Here is a 19,208-nt window from a genome sequence, read left to right on the forward strand (position 1 = left end):
TTAGCAGGTCCCATATCAAAATTTTACCATAATAAACTTGTCTAACTCACTTGATTTATAAGTTAATTTTTAATATTCATTCTTTACTGTTTCTTGAATGTTAATTCCTTGTGAGGCATCAACTCACCCAGCTGCAACACAGTCAGAGAAGATTGTATTGAATCCTAAGGTCATAAACTAAGTATTACAATTCTAGAGGCAGCATTATAGGCTTGAGTAAGTTTCACACAGGCTTTGGAAAACAGTTCACAGAAAGAAACTCCATACTTCCAGCCAGCAATGAGCCAGAGGAATACCAAAGATTTAAGTAACTGAGGAAAACACTGCGTGTTTCTCTACACTTATGAGCTAGCAAAGAACAATTACTGTCAATACTCTTCAAAATAAACCCATGATGATTCCAAGGCATCAGAAGGCTCTTCCTCAGAAGTATTGCACAGAGTGGTTGAAGCTACTATTATCTAGCTAAGTTCAGTGTTTACCAGGATTTGTTTAAAGCTGGGTAAGAGAAAGCACAGCTAATGACACACACAAGGAAATTCATGAACACAGTCAAGTGGAAGAGCTAGTGAAAAATTAGAATGTTGAAAGAAGCATCTAAAGCAGCAGACTGCCCAAAACATCTTGTGGGGAAAAGCTAAGGAGCCTGAGAACCCCTGGGAAGTGAAAGAACTGAGAACTGATGTGAAAGATGCCAGTGCTTTCTCTGAGAATAATGAAGAGGTTGGGGGAGATAATTGAGTAAAATAGATCATGTTTTTAAAAGAATGTGTTCCAGTAAGGGAATCTTCCCTCCTTTCCTCCCCCCCCAATCTAATATACCAAATGGAAGTGATGCTGATGGTACACTGGAAGGTGACTGAGAATCTTTCATTAATTTCAATGAGAGGATGGGGAATATTCAACAATACTTGTGAAAAAGCCCAGTGGAGACTTAGATCTTCAAGTACTCAAAGGATTAATCTGAGTCCATAAAACATGGGAAGAACATTCTCTGGGAGTGAAAGATTGAAACTTTGAAGGGAGTTGAGCTTTAAATGTGCAGGAGTCAAAATCATCAATCTGTGAGAAGACTCCTGGAGTACAATTTAAATGAGTACAACTTACAACTTCAAATGCAGAAATGAAATATTTTGAAGGACAGGAAGATGGTTAAGAAGCTGGAGGAGATATCTAAGTCTGCAGGCCTCTACAGGCGCTGTGGAGAATTGTACAGTATCTTCATGGAATCCACAGAGCCCTTTAATCATCAGACTGAAAGCTGTAGGAGTACCAACAAGCTCATGAGTTCTTGAAAGAAGTCAGATTTCATCTGTGTGTGGCTGAAGCCCTTACCTTCTGGCATTCTAATAAACCCATGATTTCTGACTGCATCTCAGATTCCTCAGGTACCCATGAGCACTCTTCTCTGTGCCAAAAATGCAAGGATGGAAATGTCTGAAATAAGCGTGAGAGGTGTTTCCTGAGGTGTTTCCTAAGGTGTTGTGATGCATTATGGAAAGAGGAGATGTAACACCATCTATCCAAATCCGTGCCATGGGACTGTCCCTAGCCACACAATAGATGGCCTGTTCAGTGGCTGCCAGAGAGCATCATGCGACCCACCTCTTCTCCCAGAGTAACATGAATGGCTGGATCCTCCCCCACATCAGCAGCATTGTGGGAACCAAGATTATTGCCTCTCAGTGACTCTCGAGTAAACAACCTCAGTTTACAAGTAAAGCAGAGAGACTGTGTTTGATTGTCTTGGAAACATGGAAAGCTAACCTCTTTTCACTATTCTCGCCCATCCGCTTCCTGCAATTTACTGGCCAAATGGCATTCTTAGCAATATTTGTGCACTTCACTGACTGCAACTAACAGGTGGAACAATTTGATCCCAGTAAACAATTATTTTACTGGTGCTCAAGAAAAGAGGAGAGTCTAGCTCCCCAAGCAGTGCTAACTGTGCAGAGAGAATGGAAGCAAAAGCAGCAAGCATTATTTTAGTCAGTCAAGTCAGCAGACCTGATACATGGAGGAAATCTGCTGCACAAGACATGATTTAACATACCCAATTTTCTAAGCATAACTTCATTTAAAAAGCAAAAGGTTGGTCTCTATCGCACACAAAAGAGAGGAAAACACTATCCAGCCTCTAATAGGAGGAAGGCTGAAGGAGCCTCTGACTGCACACCTGCTGAGGTGGACAGCTAGACAGGCAGATGTGTGTGCTATATGTGCAATCTCTGTACACATGCACGTGCCCACACATGTCTAACTGACATCTATATAAATATATGGTAAGCATGTCTGTGCATGTGTTGACCTACAAATGAATGTATAGGAGTGCACACACTCAGACCAGATGTAGCATGACCATTTCCAACCTGTTCATATGTGGTTGTGGAAGCTGCTGCCATTGCCCTACCTGACTCCTTTTATGTGTATGATCACACCCTGTGTGTACTCTGTGGGAAATACATTCCAGAGGATGATGTTTGTGGTGAAACCCTTAAGCAGTTATTTCCCTGTTTCTTTGACAAACCTGGAGATACAAACTTATTTGACCCTGTCAATCACAAAACAGCTCAGAGGTGCTTTTCTGAAAATACACAATATCTGCAGTTTATTCTTCAGTTTGGTAGGAGGGGGCAGGGGTTGTTCAAGCACAGGCTTTTTTCTTAGACATGCATCCCATGGACAATTCAGGGCAGAGAGTCTCTAGTCCTTCACCAGCCGGTAGATGTGATGCTGGGCACCGTGGTCACTAGTTGACACTTCAAAAACATATGCTATGCACAGCAAGGTCTCCTGTGTGTCCCTGTTTGTCACAACCTAGACAGAAAAGGAGAAGAAGCTGAGATGGCAACTGCTGTTTCTCTGCTTACATATTCCAACACATTTAACACAGACCAAAACATGAGTAATAGGCAAAGAACAGAGAAGCACAGGAACGATATACAGCTCGGCCACCACAACCCCCAGTCTGTGTGCCCACACACCCAAGCAAAGCACTTTCACAGCATCACTACAATGCAGTGAAGAGACAGGGAGGTGAGCAGAGTTCACTGTGGAGAAAGGATAGCTGTGACCAAGCAGTGACCACATAAGTGGAAGCAGGTCCACTAGGTCCTCTACTCCCCACCCCATGGTGTTGTGGATTTCAGCAGAGAGAAGGTGTTTCACAGAAAACCTTTTTGCTCTGTTGGGTATAAAGAGGCCACCCCTTGTGGCACATCCACTCCTGCTCACATATGTGTTGATATATCACAGCCATGAACAGTTCTTTCCCTCCATTTGCTCTTGCTCAGTGGTAGACACAGACCATGAGAATTCTAGAGTATAACTCATTTTACAGGAGACTTACAGGTTTGACTCCATTACACCGCCCATTCCACATGCTGTAGATGTCAGGAGAAAGATGGCTGCTACACTCATGCGTTCTTATGGAAGCTCCTTTTTTTCCATTCATTTTTCTGTGGTCCATCAGAGGAACCTTAGCTTGTCTGCAGTGTGACTAAGTGTCACCAGCACAGTGATGGAACAGTGTTGTCCTAGTTTCAGAAGCATGCACTGCCTACACTACATGGCAGGGACAAGCAAAATGTTGCACCCAGAGCTCCTAGCTCTGTTTCCCTCTCTCTGTCACTGCACAACTTTGCACATTCTTGTCATCTGAGTTTGTGCCATAGCTAAAGCTTCAAGCAGTTCTCTCCTGATGGAGGAGATACCTTTTTATCAGCAGTAGCACCAACTCAACTGCAGAAGAAAAACATTGCAGCTGGAGACTTGAACTGTACCAAAGCCTAACTGTTGTTGTGAAAACAGAAAGAAAACAGCTGTTTTCAAACTTGCTTATTAATTTTAGCAGCTTGATTTTGGTCTACTGTGTTTTCTTTTCTTACTTCATGATTGGGTTTGCAGCTGAACTAACCCTTCTCCTTTCTTCTGCAGGCCATTGCAAGTTACACGCATCCAGGTGTGGTAAGGCACCAGAGCCTTTTCTGAAAAATGGGCTCTGAAATCTTGGAGGGCTAGATCCAGAGCAATGTGCAAAGCAAGATAAATCATCCTAGTGAGATTAGGAGTATCTAAGATCATGAAAGGGTCTAGAAAAAATGTAATTAAGCTTGCTTCGGAAATTGATGGTGGGGACTGAAGACTAGCAGCACACCTTACATTAAGCACGACTGTTTTTCAGGTCTCCAGTGGGGAGTGGAGAGTGGAAAATGCTCAGCCTGCTGCTCAGGAAGCAGGACTGAAAGGCAATATATAAAAGGATGTGCCAGCACCCATGTGAGACATGCCTCTCTGTGACAGGAGGTAAGGGAAGGACATGAGATTACTCTAAACAAAAAGCCCCAGAGGAAGTATAACTATATAACAACTTTGTTCATAAAATCTATAGCAAGCGCTGGCCTGACTGAGTAATGAAACATGCAGAAGGCAGTTACAGTGTTTCTCAGTATGGATTACAGCACGCAGGCCTTCCATCTCTCTGTTCCTGCCCCCTTCATGCTTTTGCTCATCTGAAAAGACTCTTAGCATTTATACTTCTCTCTTCTTTCAGATGCTAAAGATCTTAGTACAAACATGAAAGAGTAAAGCCTCCTAAAGCCCTGTGAGGTATATTATTAACTTTGTGTTTTATAGCTCAGGTACCTGAGCCACAAAACTGTGAAATGAGTTTCCTGAAGTCCCACAAGATCTCCAGAGAATGGAATGAAGATGACCTGATTTCCATTCTTTCATACAGCCACTAGCATCTCTTCTACTCACCCAACCTCAGGTTCTCTGGGCAAAGATCTGTGACACGCCTTGTAGAGGCGAGCACAGAACTCAGTCCATTAGGAAAATCCACCTTTTAAGCTGTCTTTGCCCTCTTCCCAAATTTGAGGCTGGAAAGGCTCCTGGTATAACATAGACACTAATGCAAACCTAGTTGCTGTAGCATTGTAGTACTGCCCTACCTAGAGGTTGCAGTGATTCGTGAAGGTGTCACAGAGCCTCTTCCAACATGCCCCTTCCTTTATGTGCCTCCATATTCTTTCCACGTTCAGGATGGTCCTAGGAAAACAACTTCCACCCCCCCCCGCCCCCCCCCCCACCTTGTCGATGAAGAACTCTTCTCATGACAAAATTATATAGTCACTTAACAGTGCTCTTGATTTTTTTTACCTTCCAAAAAGGGCCAGGGCACAGAAAGGACCTCAACGTTTGTCCAATAGTGGAATGAGCATTTCCCTCACTGACTTTTGCATCCTTCTCGTTCCTTTATCTCTCTGCCTCGTGAGTTCTCCCTTTATCTTTCTTTTTTTCTTTCTCTTACTCAGGTCTCTCAAATTCTTCTGCTGCTTCTCTGCATGAGTTACTAGCTCTAGAGCTCTGTAAATGGTCTTGAGGTGCAATATACGTGAGAGATTCTAAGTTCAATTAGATGCTGAGATGTAAAAGGAAATCTGCTTTGACTCACAACAGTGAACTCCTGCATGGGGCTTACATGTTTCCAAGCTCCAATGAAAACAGTTGAAAGTCCCACCTGTAAGATAGTAAAGTTCTCCAGCACACTGTTCATCATATACTTCTCAGGAAGGTGCTTGAGTTTATGAATGAAGTTTATCATGTATTCGCAGAGAGGGGAACGGTGAATGCGATAGGAATAGTGTCCATTTTCATAGCGTGCATACTCTGTCTGTAATGCAAAACATAAAAGTGGCACATGGGGTTAATGATGTCACGTTAGTAGCATTAATCACATGAAGCCATTCAGAACTGAAAAATTACAATGGCATTTTCAAGTCATTTTACTAACAGTAATGAGCTGATTAATCATTCCTCTACAGTACTTCGCAACAAGGTCAGTCTCCTTGAGCCCTCCAATTTCTTTGGTTTTATTTCTTTTTTCTTTAAAACAGTGAGTTCCAGCTTACGAGCAGCAAACTGCCAAGGAGCTGTGAAAGGTAACTAAGAGGAGCAGACCAATTGTCAGCTCTATTATGGTCTGCATCTCTACTGAAAAAATATTAGGTGTGAATAAAACGAAAAAGTTAAAAGCTACTTCTTTAGCAAGACCAGGAAACTCCTCGTAATGATGATAATCGTATGCTTGGGATGCTTCACAGCTGGAAAGGACTAAAACCTTCTGGTACCTGTGAGAGAGAACATAGTATCTCTGCTCCCCCTTAGGAGAGAGTCTGGCCAATGTTACACAAAGGGATTTTTTTGTTCATATTCACATTTTAGCTGCTGTATGTTCTATCTTCCTTTGAACAGAAGCAGAGGCTGCATTCTATCATTTCACAGCAGACCCTTAAATGCCCATTACCTCCTTTCACCCCAAGAGCTTGCTCTCCTTTCCTGTGCACCACAACACCTTTCTTTGGCCTGTTTCATCACATCATGCAAACACATAACCAGACTTCAGGCATGTCTGTCATATGGCTGGAGACGGATCTTGGGGAATGATGTAGCTTGAGCTGACTGCTGACACAAGAACACCTGGTGTTCTGTATGTAACCGCTCCTCCTGCATCTAAAGGCTCCTTGAGCAAGAGAGCAGCAGGAAGTGTGTCAGAACAGCTCTCTTAGCAGCTGAATGTGGCATCAGAAAGAATTTCTTCAATGCCAGATATACTCATAATTATGCAACTCCACTGTTGCTGGAGCTGTAAGTGTACAAGCACTAAGATATGCCTCATAAAACTGTAAGTCTGTAAATTATTCCAGTCTATTAATTAATGGCTATAGTCTATAAATGTTCTGTTTAAAACCACTGATGAGAGTGAGGTGTTGCCTATTTGTTTTCACCTTTCTGGACTATAAAACAAGGGTCCAGGTTTCCTAGTTTTTCTTTGCTCCCCAAAAAAACCCAGAGACTCACCAGAGCTGAGAGTCTTACATATTCACCTGTCTTCAGAAATTGAGATTTAAAGAAAAATTAGCAAACACTACCAGACCTTCAATGAAGTCCTGCGACAAGGCCATGTTTCAGGCTGGAGCAATCTTACACCTGCATGTCTCAGAAGTAATAATCTATGGCATTCATTTCCCTGACAACAAGCATGGCATATATTTTGGCTTGAGATATACGCAGGATGCAAATACTTGAAGTGACAAAACAGCAGCTAGAGAGAACCTTGCACCCAGGTGTCTGCTCCATACCTCCACTTTCTCCACCACCTGCTTTCCAAAGGAACACACTTTGGTGGAACAGGTAATGACCATGTTTTCTGGGCTCTCATATTGGCTGGAAACGCCATAGAAAGATCTGGATTCATCTTCAATATTGGTGTTCAAATCAGCCTGCCAAAAAAAAAAAAAAAGGCAAGAAAAATAGGTGGTTATCAGTATATGGTTGTGGTGGTTTTTTCACTATTTCCTTGCGTAGCCAAGATTGTAAAGTATTGGAGAGTCCAAAGCTCCTTAAGCAGATGAATGTGCATCAAGCAAGCAGGGAAAATCTGAAGAGTATGCACTAAAATCCAGTTCCTGCTTTAGAAGATGGTGGTGGGGATTTGCATACACACTGGGGAAATCTGGTGGAATATCCTCTTAACATTAAAAACGTATGATACAGCCCCTTGCCTTAGCTGATATTTACCATAACTGAACAGTGTCAGAACAGCATGGAGCTACGCACAGAGCATGCGGAGAGCAGACAGGAGGGCACTGTAGAGACAGAGCAAGGCTAGACTGGGCTGCCTCACTAAGGAGGAAAAATAAGGGTACAGCAACTGTAATAAAGCTTTTTTTACATGGATATGCAGGTAAGGGGAAAGAGACAGAGTGAAGGAACATGTGAGTACACACACATTAGGCTCAGGTACTATGTCAGACAGGATGCAACATAAGGAATGTAGGCTGCTGATGGATCCAGCCCAGTTCCACCTGAATACAAACCCATCTCCATTAGAAGCCACAGTTTTCAAATGCGGGTGACCAAGGTTGGCCAACTGAAGCCTCATGTTGGGACCCAACTCCTAAAAATCCTGGTTGTCTGAAGCTTCCACCAGGGGTCCTTCAAATCACACTTATGGAAAGAAAAGGCAACGGGTGTGTGGGAATGCCCAGCCCAGCCTCCACCCTTTCAAAACTGAAAGGGTAAGAGCTTCTCTGTACTTCACAAGTGGAGGTGTTAACTTATATCAGCAGAAAAGTCATGATCAGTTCCCATTCGCTACTTCAGACTGTTCTATTCTTCCTGCTGAGCTGAGGGAAACAGGAAACTGAAGAAAAGTGTATTCCTGCTACAGTGTATACAGTGTGCATTAGATGCCATCCTAGCATAGTTTTCTTAGCAGATGTCAGGAATTTTTTTATTTTGAGATCTAGAGCAGCGCTTAGGACAAGCAATGCTAGCCTTGGAACTGGACTATCTCAATAATTAATTCCCCTTTTCTTTGCCATACAAAATACGTGTCTCTGCCATGAGATAATACTGTTAGCTTATTTCTCTTAAGTAGCAATTTCACAAGAGGTTTAAGTCAATCTAGAAAGTGTCAGTCCAGCCTTCTCCCCATCTGTAGCCACACAAGCTTGCTGCTGCCTTTGTGCCACCATTAGCAATGGTACAACTCTGTGGTTAGCCAGATGAGAAAGCTGATCCCAGCCAAAATAAATTTTGTTGTGGTTTTGGTGAGTTAGTTTTCAGTCACACAAGAAAGCTCACTTGGATCTCCACAAAGCTGCAGGGGCTCGAAGAGGTGAGAACGCACACAAAAGTTGTGGGCACCAAGACTGCCTATTTTGATAGTAACACATACTCAGGTTGGCTTGAGCCTCTTGGGGAAAGTGCACCTCAAAGTTGTAGTTTGATAACACCAGGCTGGTCCTGACAGCAAGAGAACAGTCTCACTGTCCTGGAGCAGTTTGTGCCTCCCCATTCCTCCTGTACTGACACAAATGTTTCTGTAGCTGTATTACAAAACTCACTGAGGAACTAAGTGCTCAGCTAGTTCTCAGTGGGATCAGCTCCCTGACCTGATTCAGAAGCACTTGTGTGTGTTCAGACAAAGAACATGTGTTGAGAGGATGGGCAGCAATAGGAAAAGCAGAAAGGCTGCTGCTTCTAGGGTTTGAGTAACTACAGCAGTAACTGGTAACCTGCTAGAAGCCACGCTTTGTTGTCGTTCCTTTCAAGTTAAAATTTTTGGCCCTGGACAATCGGGCTTGGCCATCTCTGCACCACAACACTCACCAGCAGATCCCGTCGCACAGAGTTATTGTCACAGAACAATTCATTTTGCCAGTAGTGATGCCAAAAACACCAGCAAGAAAAGCAGCCGTGTAATCACGTGCAGTTTTTCCATTCAATCTAATTCCATGGCTGTTAACTTGCCACTTCAGGTGTGTGAAGGAGGAGGTGGTAAAGGAAATAAAATGAACCATCTCTACATTTATTTCAGAAAATTCAGTTCCATTTTCCACTTAGCACAACTGGGGCATTGCTGCCACTGCACCATTGTGCACACGTATTTCCACCTAGAGAAAAACTATCATCTGCATTAGCTAAATGATGCCACAGAGAGTCCAAGCAAACAAACCAATAAAATAATTTTTTTTTTTAAGTACAAAGTCAGAAGTGAGTGAAAGACAGATTTAGGATAGGTTTTTCATGAAGTACAGTGGGCAATGCATCTCCTGGGGTATCTCTTAAACTAACAGTTGTAGCATTCACATAATTCTAGCGGGACAAAGATGCAGTCCAGGCAAGATGACAGAATGCTCCAATGTTTGCATCAACACTGACAGCATTAGGGATGGACATACAGCCTTCACTCTGCTCACAATGAGGGCATAACAGCACAGTATTTAAATACATGATCACAAATTACTCTTCAAAATGACTGTGTTGTTTCTACAAAAATCCTTAAAAGTTTTACCATCTTCACCACAGATTATGGATGAAAGAAAGTTCATTTGTCAGAATGGCTTGTCTTCTTCTCTATGACTCCCCCTTTTAAGTAGAATTCCTCCTTCTAAAGTGGTGACAGATCTCCAACCCTTGTGTATATGCTCAGCCCTACATGCATAATACATTCATACCAGTTTACACCAGCTGCGCACTCATACCTTTGTGTTTTCCTTAATTTGTCGTCTCCTGGATACTATATATTCAAGAGCATCCTCTGATTTATGAGGAGATAGTTGTACAAAGCTGGCAATATTTTATTCTCATGTTTGCTTCTCCTCAGAAGATAGCTTCCCAAAACAATGTATCCAGCTGAATAGCTTCCTGACTTCTCTTAACAATTTATCCCTTTTTGCCCCCACAGTTTCCTGCCTCCTCACTGAGCTGAAAACAGATTTGGGCACACTTGTTAAAATTCATCGGTAAAAAAATTTGGATTCAAAACTTTTTTAAAAATCACTTTACATCATTCACATTTGCACCACTGAGTAATAGCTTTTGCACAAGACTTGGAAACAACAGCTGCAGGAAGATTGGAAGCTTTTAAATTGTCCTGACCACCTAAACAACTGCAATGCAGTGTTATGCTCCAATGGTTTGTCTACACTGGAGTAGCATATGTGGGGAAATCCAGGCTAGCTTTAACCTGGTAGCACAGGTATTAATAGGAACAAGGCAAGGCACAGGCATTACAGACATCATAATACAGGTTGCCAAGTGAATTATTATGGTCATGCTGAAGTCCTTCCTATCAAGTTTTCCTCACTATAGTTATGCAGCTACTCTGCACCACAAATGTACATGTATTAAAGAGTTGCAATGTTACTCTATTCTGGTTTAGGTTTCTATTGAGTTACTGTAATACTAATTTACATGTCAATGCAACTAACTGTATTGTTTATTTGACCCATACTCCAGCTGTCTGAATAAAGATTAATTCCTTCCCTTCTCCAAAGAGGAACCAGACTAGGAGTCCTTCACAGTATTGTTCAGCTATTTCCCTTGGGGGTGGTGATAAACACAATGGATGGACCCAATTGCACTTTCCCAAAGAAATTGTCCCACTAAGTCAAAAAACAAAGGGTCAAGGCTACAGAAACTTGGTTGGACCACTGCAACATAAACATAGTGGAGGCTCTCACTGCAGAACCAGACAAACATTTTCAGGGTCTCAATAGTAAAGTTAAGGTTACATTCCCCTAAATTCTTAATGACAAATTAAAAAATAAGTGCAGTCAATATGAGGCAAAGAAGAAAGGTGCTAGTTCCACTTAATTAGAAAAGTTTCACTAGCCCTAAGAAGCCACTGTAGATACGTCCACAATTTGGCAAGTCTCCTGTCAAAAGACCAGACTAGAATTTCACAGCTAGTTAACATCTAATTAATCAACATTAAAATATTTGGCAGTAGGCAAAATTATGGCAATACTGTTTGAATTAAGCAGTTGTTGCCATTCAACTAACATTATGTACAATCAGGTTTCTGGAAGCCCTGTCGCAGTGAAGCAGTGGGGTCATGTTGGAACTCCCTGACATTTATACTGCACCTTTTATTCTAAAGCTTGTCCCACATTATGGACTAGGACTGTCAGACATGTCTTAGGGTGGTCAGTCAACAAGAGCTGTGCACCCATCTCCTTCTGTCACCTCTGAAAATCTCAGCCCATAAACATACATACAGGGAATTTCAGCAACTCCAGGGCATGACAGTAGCAGCTTACCGAGGGCTCCAGCCCACGTTTGCAGGAGAATGGGGCTGTAGCATTTCAGACAGATACTGCTGACCTTACAGTTACAGCTCATCTACTTACTTACAGCTGCTGGTCCCCACCCTCTCATGGAAGTTACAGCCCCCATTCCAGAGATTGTTTAGCACACATATATCTGCTCTTGAGTTATTTGCAACCTGGTTTATTCATGTAAACTGAAAATGGCAATGATGTACATGAATACGAGACCAAAGAACCACTCAGGAGTTGAACTCCAACCTGTTAGCTTTTCCTGCTATGGAGATGATTATATCTCCTGAAGGGACACAAAGCAGAAAATTGAGGAAGAACACTGTTATCTGCCATAGCCAAATTAACTTCTAAATGTCAACTGGACATTGAAGTAAATCACTACTGGATGCCGTTAAACTTCCCAGGATTGCACCAGGACTAAATCATACTGCACATCATGGGGTCTCTAATGGCCAAAAGAGCTACTGCTTTTATCTTAACATCTAAAAATGCTACAGCCTCTATGCCTAGATTCCTATGAGCGCCTCACAACACCTAGGCCATCAGGACTGGAAACCACATTGCTGCTTTGGGAAAAGGACTCTTCCTTTCTCTTCAGAGTTTCTTTCTCTAAAGAAAACCTTGTGTCAAAGCACATCCAGTTCTGGGGTGAGCACCCAAGGTGAGCAGAGGAAGGTCTGCTTTACTCTGTCCAGTACATTCAATCCCTCAAAGATGCAAAGGAATAATAGTGACTATTGACTTAAAGGAAATTCATCTTCCCAGCACTTCATCAAGTAGGAAGGCTAATCTTCACTTTATAGTCTGGGAATGCATGGACTTGTTGCATATATAGCTGAATGTAATTCTGACCTGGAGACCAGAACCTAGGTGCCTCAGCTCCTCACTGGCAAATGCACTAGTATGTCCAACAATTGAGATAACTCTTCTTTACCCCAGCCTAGGCAGCCACAAGAGACATAGTCAGGATTTAGGAAAGTCCATAGCCAATGGGCTGAGTTGCCTTGCCCCACAGGCTCCTACTAGCCACTGCTAGCAACAGGGTGGGACTGCAGTAGGGGCAGCAGCAGCATGCAGCTGGTTGGGTGGTATCCAGCACACAAATAGCTGTTCTCTGTCTCTTCAAGGGCAAAGGTAGAAGATCAGGTAGATGAGACATATTATAAGATAAATCCGAGTTATGAGCCACCAACCGGATCATACTACTTTATCTGACAAAGTCAGGGTTCTTTCTTTCTGTCCAAGAAGTTCTAGATGCAAAAGCTGTGCACACTCTACCATAACAGCAATCTGATGTGTCTGGGATGCATTCAACTTACTGTGCAAGTTGAGCACAGATGACATACTTGTCCATAGCTTGTCTGATGACTTCAAAGTGTGCTGAAACTACAATCACTGAGGCATCTGTGATCTAGCACATCTCAGAGATCTACATATTGTATGTAAGAGAGCTGATCTGACTGTTTGGGGGCAAACAGCTGAGAATTCCTCCTTTCCACAGAAGTAAGCAGAATTTTTAAATACCTACAAGACAAGATTTCTAGATGGAAGAGAAGGGATTTGTTCAGGGAAGAGCATAGTAAACCTCAACAAGCTAGTATTTTTTCTTATTTTTTTTTTTTTTAAATCATATTGGTGGTCTGAGTCTCTTAGCAGCTCTGTTGAAAACAGCTCTGATGAGCTTGAATGCACCACTCAACTTCTGCAGCCCCAAGAAAGAAACACTTACAGAAAAGTTGGCATTGTGCGCTGTCCTAAACATATACTAAGCCAAGATTTTTGTCTGATCTTTGGTGGGAGTGAGTTTCACAACTGATTACCGAGAAAGGCCTCATTCCCACTAGGATGAGGCTGTGATTCAAAATTTCTCTGAAACTCTTCACAGAGGGAAATGTGACCTTTGAGAATAAGTCTTCAGTTTATCTGAGGCCTGAAAAGCAGTGATTAGACAAGAGTCCAAACGACATTAAATGCTGTGAGAAACCATAGCATGTCGGTATCTTGCACACAGGTCCCATGCGGTCAGTGGAAAGACATATGCTGAACAATTCTTTAAGAACAGTCCAAAACTTGTGCCACTGCAGCTTCAGCCTCCAAGAAAGGGGGAAGGGGAAAGTTTCTGAGCTAGCCAAAGATAGCAAGCAGAAGGCCTTGCGAACAGTGCGGGTAGCTGCAACTTAGCTAGCCCCACAGGACTCACAGAATTCACAGAATCATCTAGGTTGGAAAGGACCTTGAAGATCATCTAGTCCAACCATTAACCTAGCACTGACAGTTCCCAACTACACCATATCCCTTGGTGCTATGTCAACCCGACTCTTGAACACCTCCAGGGATGGGGACTCCACCACCTCCCTGGGCAGCCCATTCCAACGCCTAACAACCCCTTTTGTAAAGAAATACTTCCTAATATCTAGTCTAATATCTAGACTGTTATTTTGACACCCAACAGACAGATTCCCTCTGCAATTCAGTCTTTCAGTCTGCTTTTTGCTGCCAACAATCTTTATACTGTTGAACACTGTGGGGAATAACTTTGCTGAAAGAAGTGCCATTGACAGAGTCCCCTTACATAAGGTAATAACTGGTAGGAGGTGGTGCTGGTGACTGCAACTGAAACTAATGGGCTGTCAGATCCATTCTCAGAAAGAATGTGCAAAGATCATAAAAATCTCTCTTGCTAGCTGCTGTCTTGTTTGCTGCCTCAGAAGGAGTGCCAAGGACAGAATGGACATGGAGACCAAATTACCATCTCCTTGCTCTCCAAGCAGTTTCTGCCAGGTCAGGATTGAAGGCATACATGGGCAGGGCAGGGTGCTGAGGGGAATTTGCACTGCTGCTGTTTTGACTGGATTTACCTGGGACAGAAGAGAAGCAAAGTGCAGGACAGCAGTCTCCACCCCACCCCTTCAGCCCCTTCCACAAAAGTATAATTAATTTACTGAAAAGAAAACAGTGATTTGACTGGTTCAGCTTGCCTATTATTGAGAAGAAATTACTACAAATATTCATCATTGGCAGGAGAGGTCTCCCAAGCAATTCTCCTGATCCACCCCTCTGCAGATGGCTGCTCTGGACAAAGTACTGCCTCTTCTGAATTCCTGGTTTGTCATTTTCCTTCTGTCTTCCACCCAGAGTCTCACAACTTCTGAAAGCTTTAAGATGCAAGTGCACCATTCTACTAATGTGCAAAGCCCTGAAAACGCCTCTTCCCCAAACTATTAATAACGATGCATATAGGAGTTCATGGGGAGAACCAAGTAACAGGTGGTAGAGATAATATTGCACTGGAAAAGAGCAGAGCTGCCACTGCCCATGTGTTGGGAGGCTAATGTCTCACATTCATTGTCGTGTGCTAGAACGCACTTGGAGCACAGAGAAATGTCACACAGATGTCATACACAACCTGCCAATCCAAGTCCAAGAGTTAATTCATTGTACCAAGCTCCCAGTGGCAAAATCAAGGAAGAATTGCAAACACTGCTTATGTTTCAATCTAATCAATTTTTGACTCTTAGCTATTGTATAAATAATTTAAAGCACCACTGAACAAATATTAACATCTCTTTCTCAGTCACACTAGATCCTAAGTGCTATCAGTGATGTCAAGAAACCCCATCCCTAGTGTAGCATTAGTATTCTGGTGCACAACAGATCATCTGGAATATTCAATGTTTACTGCAGTAATTGCAGGTTCCTGCCCCAGGTTCTTCAAGCTGAAAACTACATGTACACAAAACCAACTTATTCAATGCCTTGATTTTTTATGTCTTTGTCACCTGCAAGCACCATTTCAATTCAGAACCTTTGAAAAATCAATCATACCCTCATGTTTCAAAACACTCCTTCAAGTATTTAACTCTACCCAGCAAGTTTAAGGTTATCGGTAATTTGCTTTTGGATAATACTTTTATCCTAAAATGATGCTATAAATTCAACAGTGTAGTAATTGCTTTATCCAGCACATCTTTGGACATCAACGGTATATTTGTATATCTGTCCAGAGCAATCAGGCTCTGAACAAAATGAAAAAGCACCCTAGCATATACTGTTACAGAAGTATAAAAATGCAGAGGGGTATAAAAATCTCAGCTGAAATCTAGTTTTCTTCTGTTAAACTGTGATTTTAAATCGTATTGCCTTATCTGTGAAGAGTCTTTATTAGTGAGGGGGTTGCACTACACACAATTATTTCAATATATCAAATTCACACATGCAGCATGGTGCATTACAGGCATGTCTCACATGCTTTGTTTACGTATAAGACTGCATTACCACAATATTTCAGGAATGTTGAATACAAAGTTTTGCAACAAAAAGGTTTGAGTTCTACTCAAAAAGGTTCCAATTTTCTGGAGCAAAAGAGGGTTTTTTAACTGCTTTGGTTATATTGCCTTAGAGATCCTAGCTGAAATCTTACAACAGGATTAATGTAAGCACTCCTGTGAAACACAGCGCAAATCAGAAAAGTGCCCCAAAACTTTCTCATCCAGAATATGGCATCAGAAATGGTGTTTTCATCCCCTACTACTGTCTACACTGAGAAACAAATACCAGACTGAATGATTTACTTCTTGGAAGCCTTAGAAGCTTCCATTCAATCAATTACTTGACTTGTAAACTTATCTTATTTGTAAGTGACAGCCTGCAGCGTTTCCACCAAAAAAACCTGTTGTTAACTCTAGATGGGATTCAACAATGCAAGAGCATCAAAAAAAGAATCAGAAAGTCAAAATATTAAACCAAGCCCAGAAATATCATGGTCATTATAAGTGTACAGATGCAGGGCCCTAGGACATCATGTATACGCTGAAGTAAAGGTGCTTCAAATCCTGTGTCACATCTCTTTATGTAAGCCAAATTTCTGTGAGCTGATACCCTCCGAACACCAGACACCTCATGTGGGCCCGGAAAAAGTCCAACTTAATGGCATCCTACTACACAAATCCTTCAAAACCCTAACTTAGGTTGGTCTGACACGATGCATAGGCCACATTTATCCTTCTAATATTAAAAAACAAACACAATCCCCGAACCCAACCCCACAAGCACAAAAGCACACTAACAGTTTTGATAAATAAAATCACAGTTGCGCTAGATCACAATTTCATTATGATTTCTCTCTCCTTAAGTCAAGGAATTCAAAGTGTTGTCTTCTCTCTATATAACATCTCCCTCTATGCTCTTCCGTTTGGTTCCTGAAACTTCTAAAGCACTTCAGAGGGATACCACACAGCAGCCAATGCTCTTCACCTTGACATGAAGAGTTTCCTGGCATCCTATCCCACAGCAGGAAGCAGCTCTTGCAGCTCCTACTCCTCCAAGGACCATTTCTTAGAAGCTATCCCCTGTCCCCTCTTACTCTTTTTCCTTCCTTTCTTTTGTCACGTCAGACTTCTGTTTCCTTTTCCAGACAATTCTTAGTAGGACAATCACTACCCAGGTTTTGTCAAAGGATATGCTTCTTAGCAAGGTGCTGCTGTATCTCCCAAGTATTTCTCTTCCACCCAGAACAGGGCTGGTCTTTTACTCTTTGTTTTGACCTTCCCAAGCAGGCTTTGTTGTACTCTAACAGAGGCTAATCCCATGAGGGGCCCAGCTCAGTAGCACACAGTCTGTGGGTAGTAAAATGATGTACCTCCAAGAATCACCAGCAACTAACACCCTAAACACCAGACACTTGAACAGCAGACTCCCAGCCAACATTCTCCAACTCAATTCTGGAAAGGCTAGGCTTGTGACAGCTGGGAAGTTGCATCTCAAGGCACTTAACTCTTCCTTCTCCTGAAAGGACCAGTTAAGAGTCTATCTAGTTTGTATGAACAGTATGAGATATGAAAGTTCATTTCTCATCATCTCACTCCTGACCTGGGGTTGAATTATAAGCAGTAAACTCAAGGTGAAAGGCTCCAAATCCCATTACACATTCCCTCAGCCATCTAGCGTGCAACTGCCCCAAGCTGCTATTATTTTTAATCTTGTAATACCTATGATAATATCGATGACCAAAACTATTTTGTTTGTACCCTGCAGCACAATGGCACAGCTTTTGCAAATTTCAGCTAACTCACAAAAATCCAAATTGAGTGAGTAGGCTTTTGCCCAGCTGATTTCTGCCAACTTACCAGAAGTCATTTCAGTAATATATTATCAGCATAATTCAATTTCATTATGTCTCTCTTATCTTTTGTCTGTCCTTGTGTGTGCAGTAAATATGCATCTGTGAATTATTAGTAGTTGGATAACACAAAATGCAGCTAATGATATAGGAGAAAAGAGGAAGAAATGTCTCTGAGAAGTTACTCAACACTGAGAGAAATGAACGCATATGAGTACACAGAGAATAATTTCCTCTGAAATCTTCTTTCATATATAAATAAAAATTTTAAAGGGCCCAAGTTACCATTAGCAAATAAAATCTCCAGGCACTAGTCAAGAACAACTCTGCAGATGACACTGAGAAAGATACATCTTGCTCCAGGACATAATGAGTGCTTTGTCTAGCCAAGGAAAGATCTCCAGTGACAGTCGTGGCTGTATTAAGTTGCCTGCAGAGGGAAAATTTGTTGGGAGGCGGCAGTCTTCTAACAGCTAGAGAGGCCACCACTTTTAAAGTGAGAACTTCATAGCAAATAGGTACCCTACAAAGGGTCCTTCCCTTACCCAGAATTTGACAAGGAAGAAGGCATTAGCTGGCCCCCTTTCAAAGAGCTCCTTCAGGCCCCCTTTTTTCTCAGGGAACTTGTCATAGATCTGCCGGATATCCACTGCCTCGAGGTAGGGGTCATTGTAGCTGGGGCTTGACTGCCCAATGTGCACAAACAGGTGTTTGTTATACTGCAAGAAGAGGAAAAAGATGGAATTAGGAAATTGTTCAGTACCATTCAGTACATACTGAACATTCATGGTTCTTCACAGAAGACTACCGGAACTCACTGAAGATTTGATAGCACTTTCTAAAAGACCAGAAGTATTAGCAGAAATATCTTTGCTAATACCAGCTCATGCTGTTCTTTTTATCCTATCAATACATCCATGCTTCCTGCTTCTTCTGAAACATGATTTTTGGGCTTTTTCCTATATTCACTCCTAAACCATTGCCTCTTGCTGCTGCTATAAAGTCTGAAATAACAAGAGATAGAGAGTATTACCTGTCACAGGTCACTCAGTCAAACATCAATCCGCCTGTCCTGTGAAGAGCTGCCTGAAATCTCACAGTAAGGTACCAGCCAAATTTTCCGAACGTTCCTATCTCAGACAGAGGACATGTAACCGGTCCATCACCAATGTACATCTCAAGATGCAGTATCACAAGGTTTAGTGAGACAGGCATATCTTACTGCTTCCATTTTAGAGGTGGCACCATGGAAACACATTGATGCAAATTCATCCCAGTTGCCCCCAAATTTAGATTCCCGACACACCAGACTGGTTTCATGTGATCATCTGATTCTCAGTCTATCCTCCAAGGCTGACTGAGACAGCTAGAATAGCCCAGCAGGAGCTGTACCACTGTCTTATGACCTCGGTGCTTTGAGCTTTGATATGTGAACATCCATGACCCTGGAAAGGGAG

The 19,208-nt window shown here is 42.2% G+C and overlaps 1 protein-coding gene across 1 annotated transcript in view; it reads right to left on the minus strand.

The window, feature by feature from the left end:
* Nucleotides 1-2,577: 2,577 nt before the first annotated feature.
* The window catches only part of TEAD4 (TEA domain transcription factor 4), a 45,944-nt gene continuing 29,313 nt past the window's right edge, over nt 2,578-19,208 (minus strand). Inside the window, exons 8-11 of the mRNA XM_074871949.1 lie at nt 18,297-18,470; nt 7,143-7,283; nt 5,522-5,674; nt 2,578-2,817 (exon numbers count right to left, since the gene is read on the minus strand). Coding sequence (XP_074728050.1) covers nt 2,704-2,817; nt 5,522-5,674; nt 7,143-7,283; nt 18,297-18,470 — 582 coding nt within the window. The 3' untranslated portion in view covers nt 2,578-2,703. The remainder of the gene's footprint in view (nt 2,818-5,521; nt 5,675-7,142; nt 7,284-18,296; nt 18,471-19,208) is intronic.

Source organism: Strix uralensis, chromosome 5 (assembly GCF_047716275.1).
Source record: "Strix uralensis isolate ZFMK-TIS-50842 chromosome 5, bStrUra1, whole genome shotgun sequence".
NCBI classification, from domain to species: Eukaryota; Metazoa; Chordata; class Aves; order Strigiformes; family Strigidae; genus Strix; species Strix uralensis.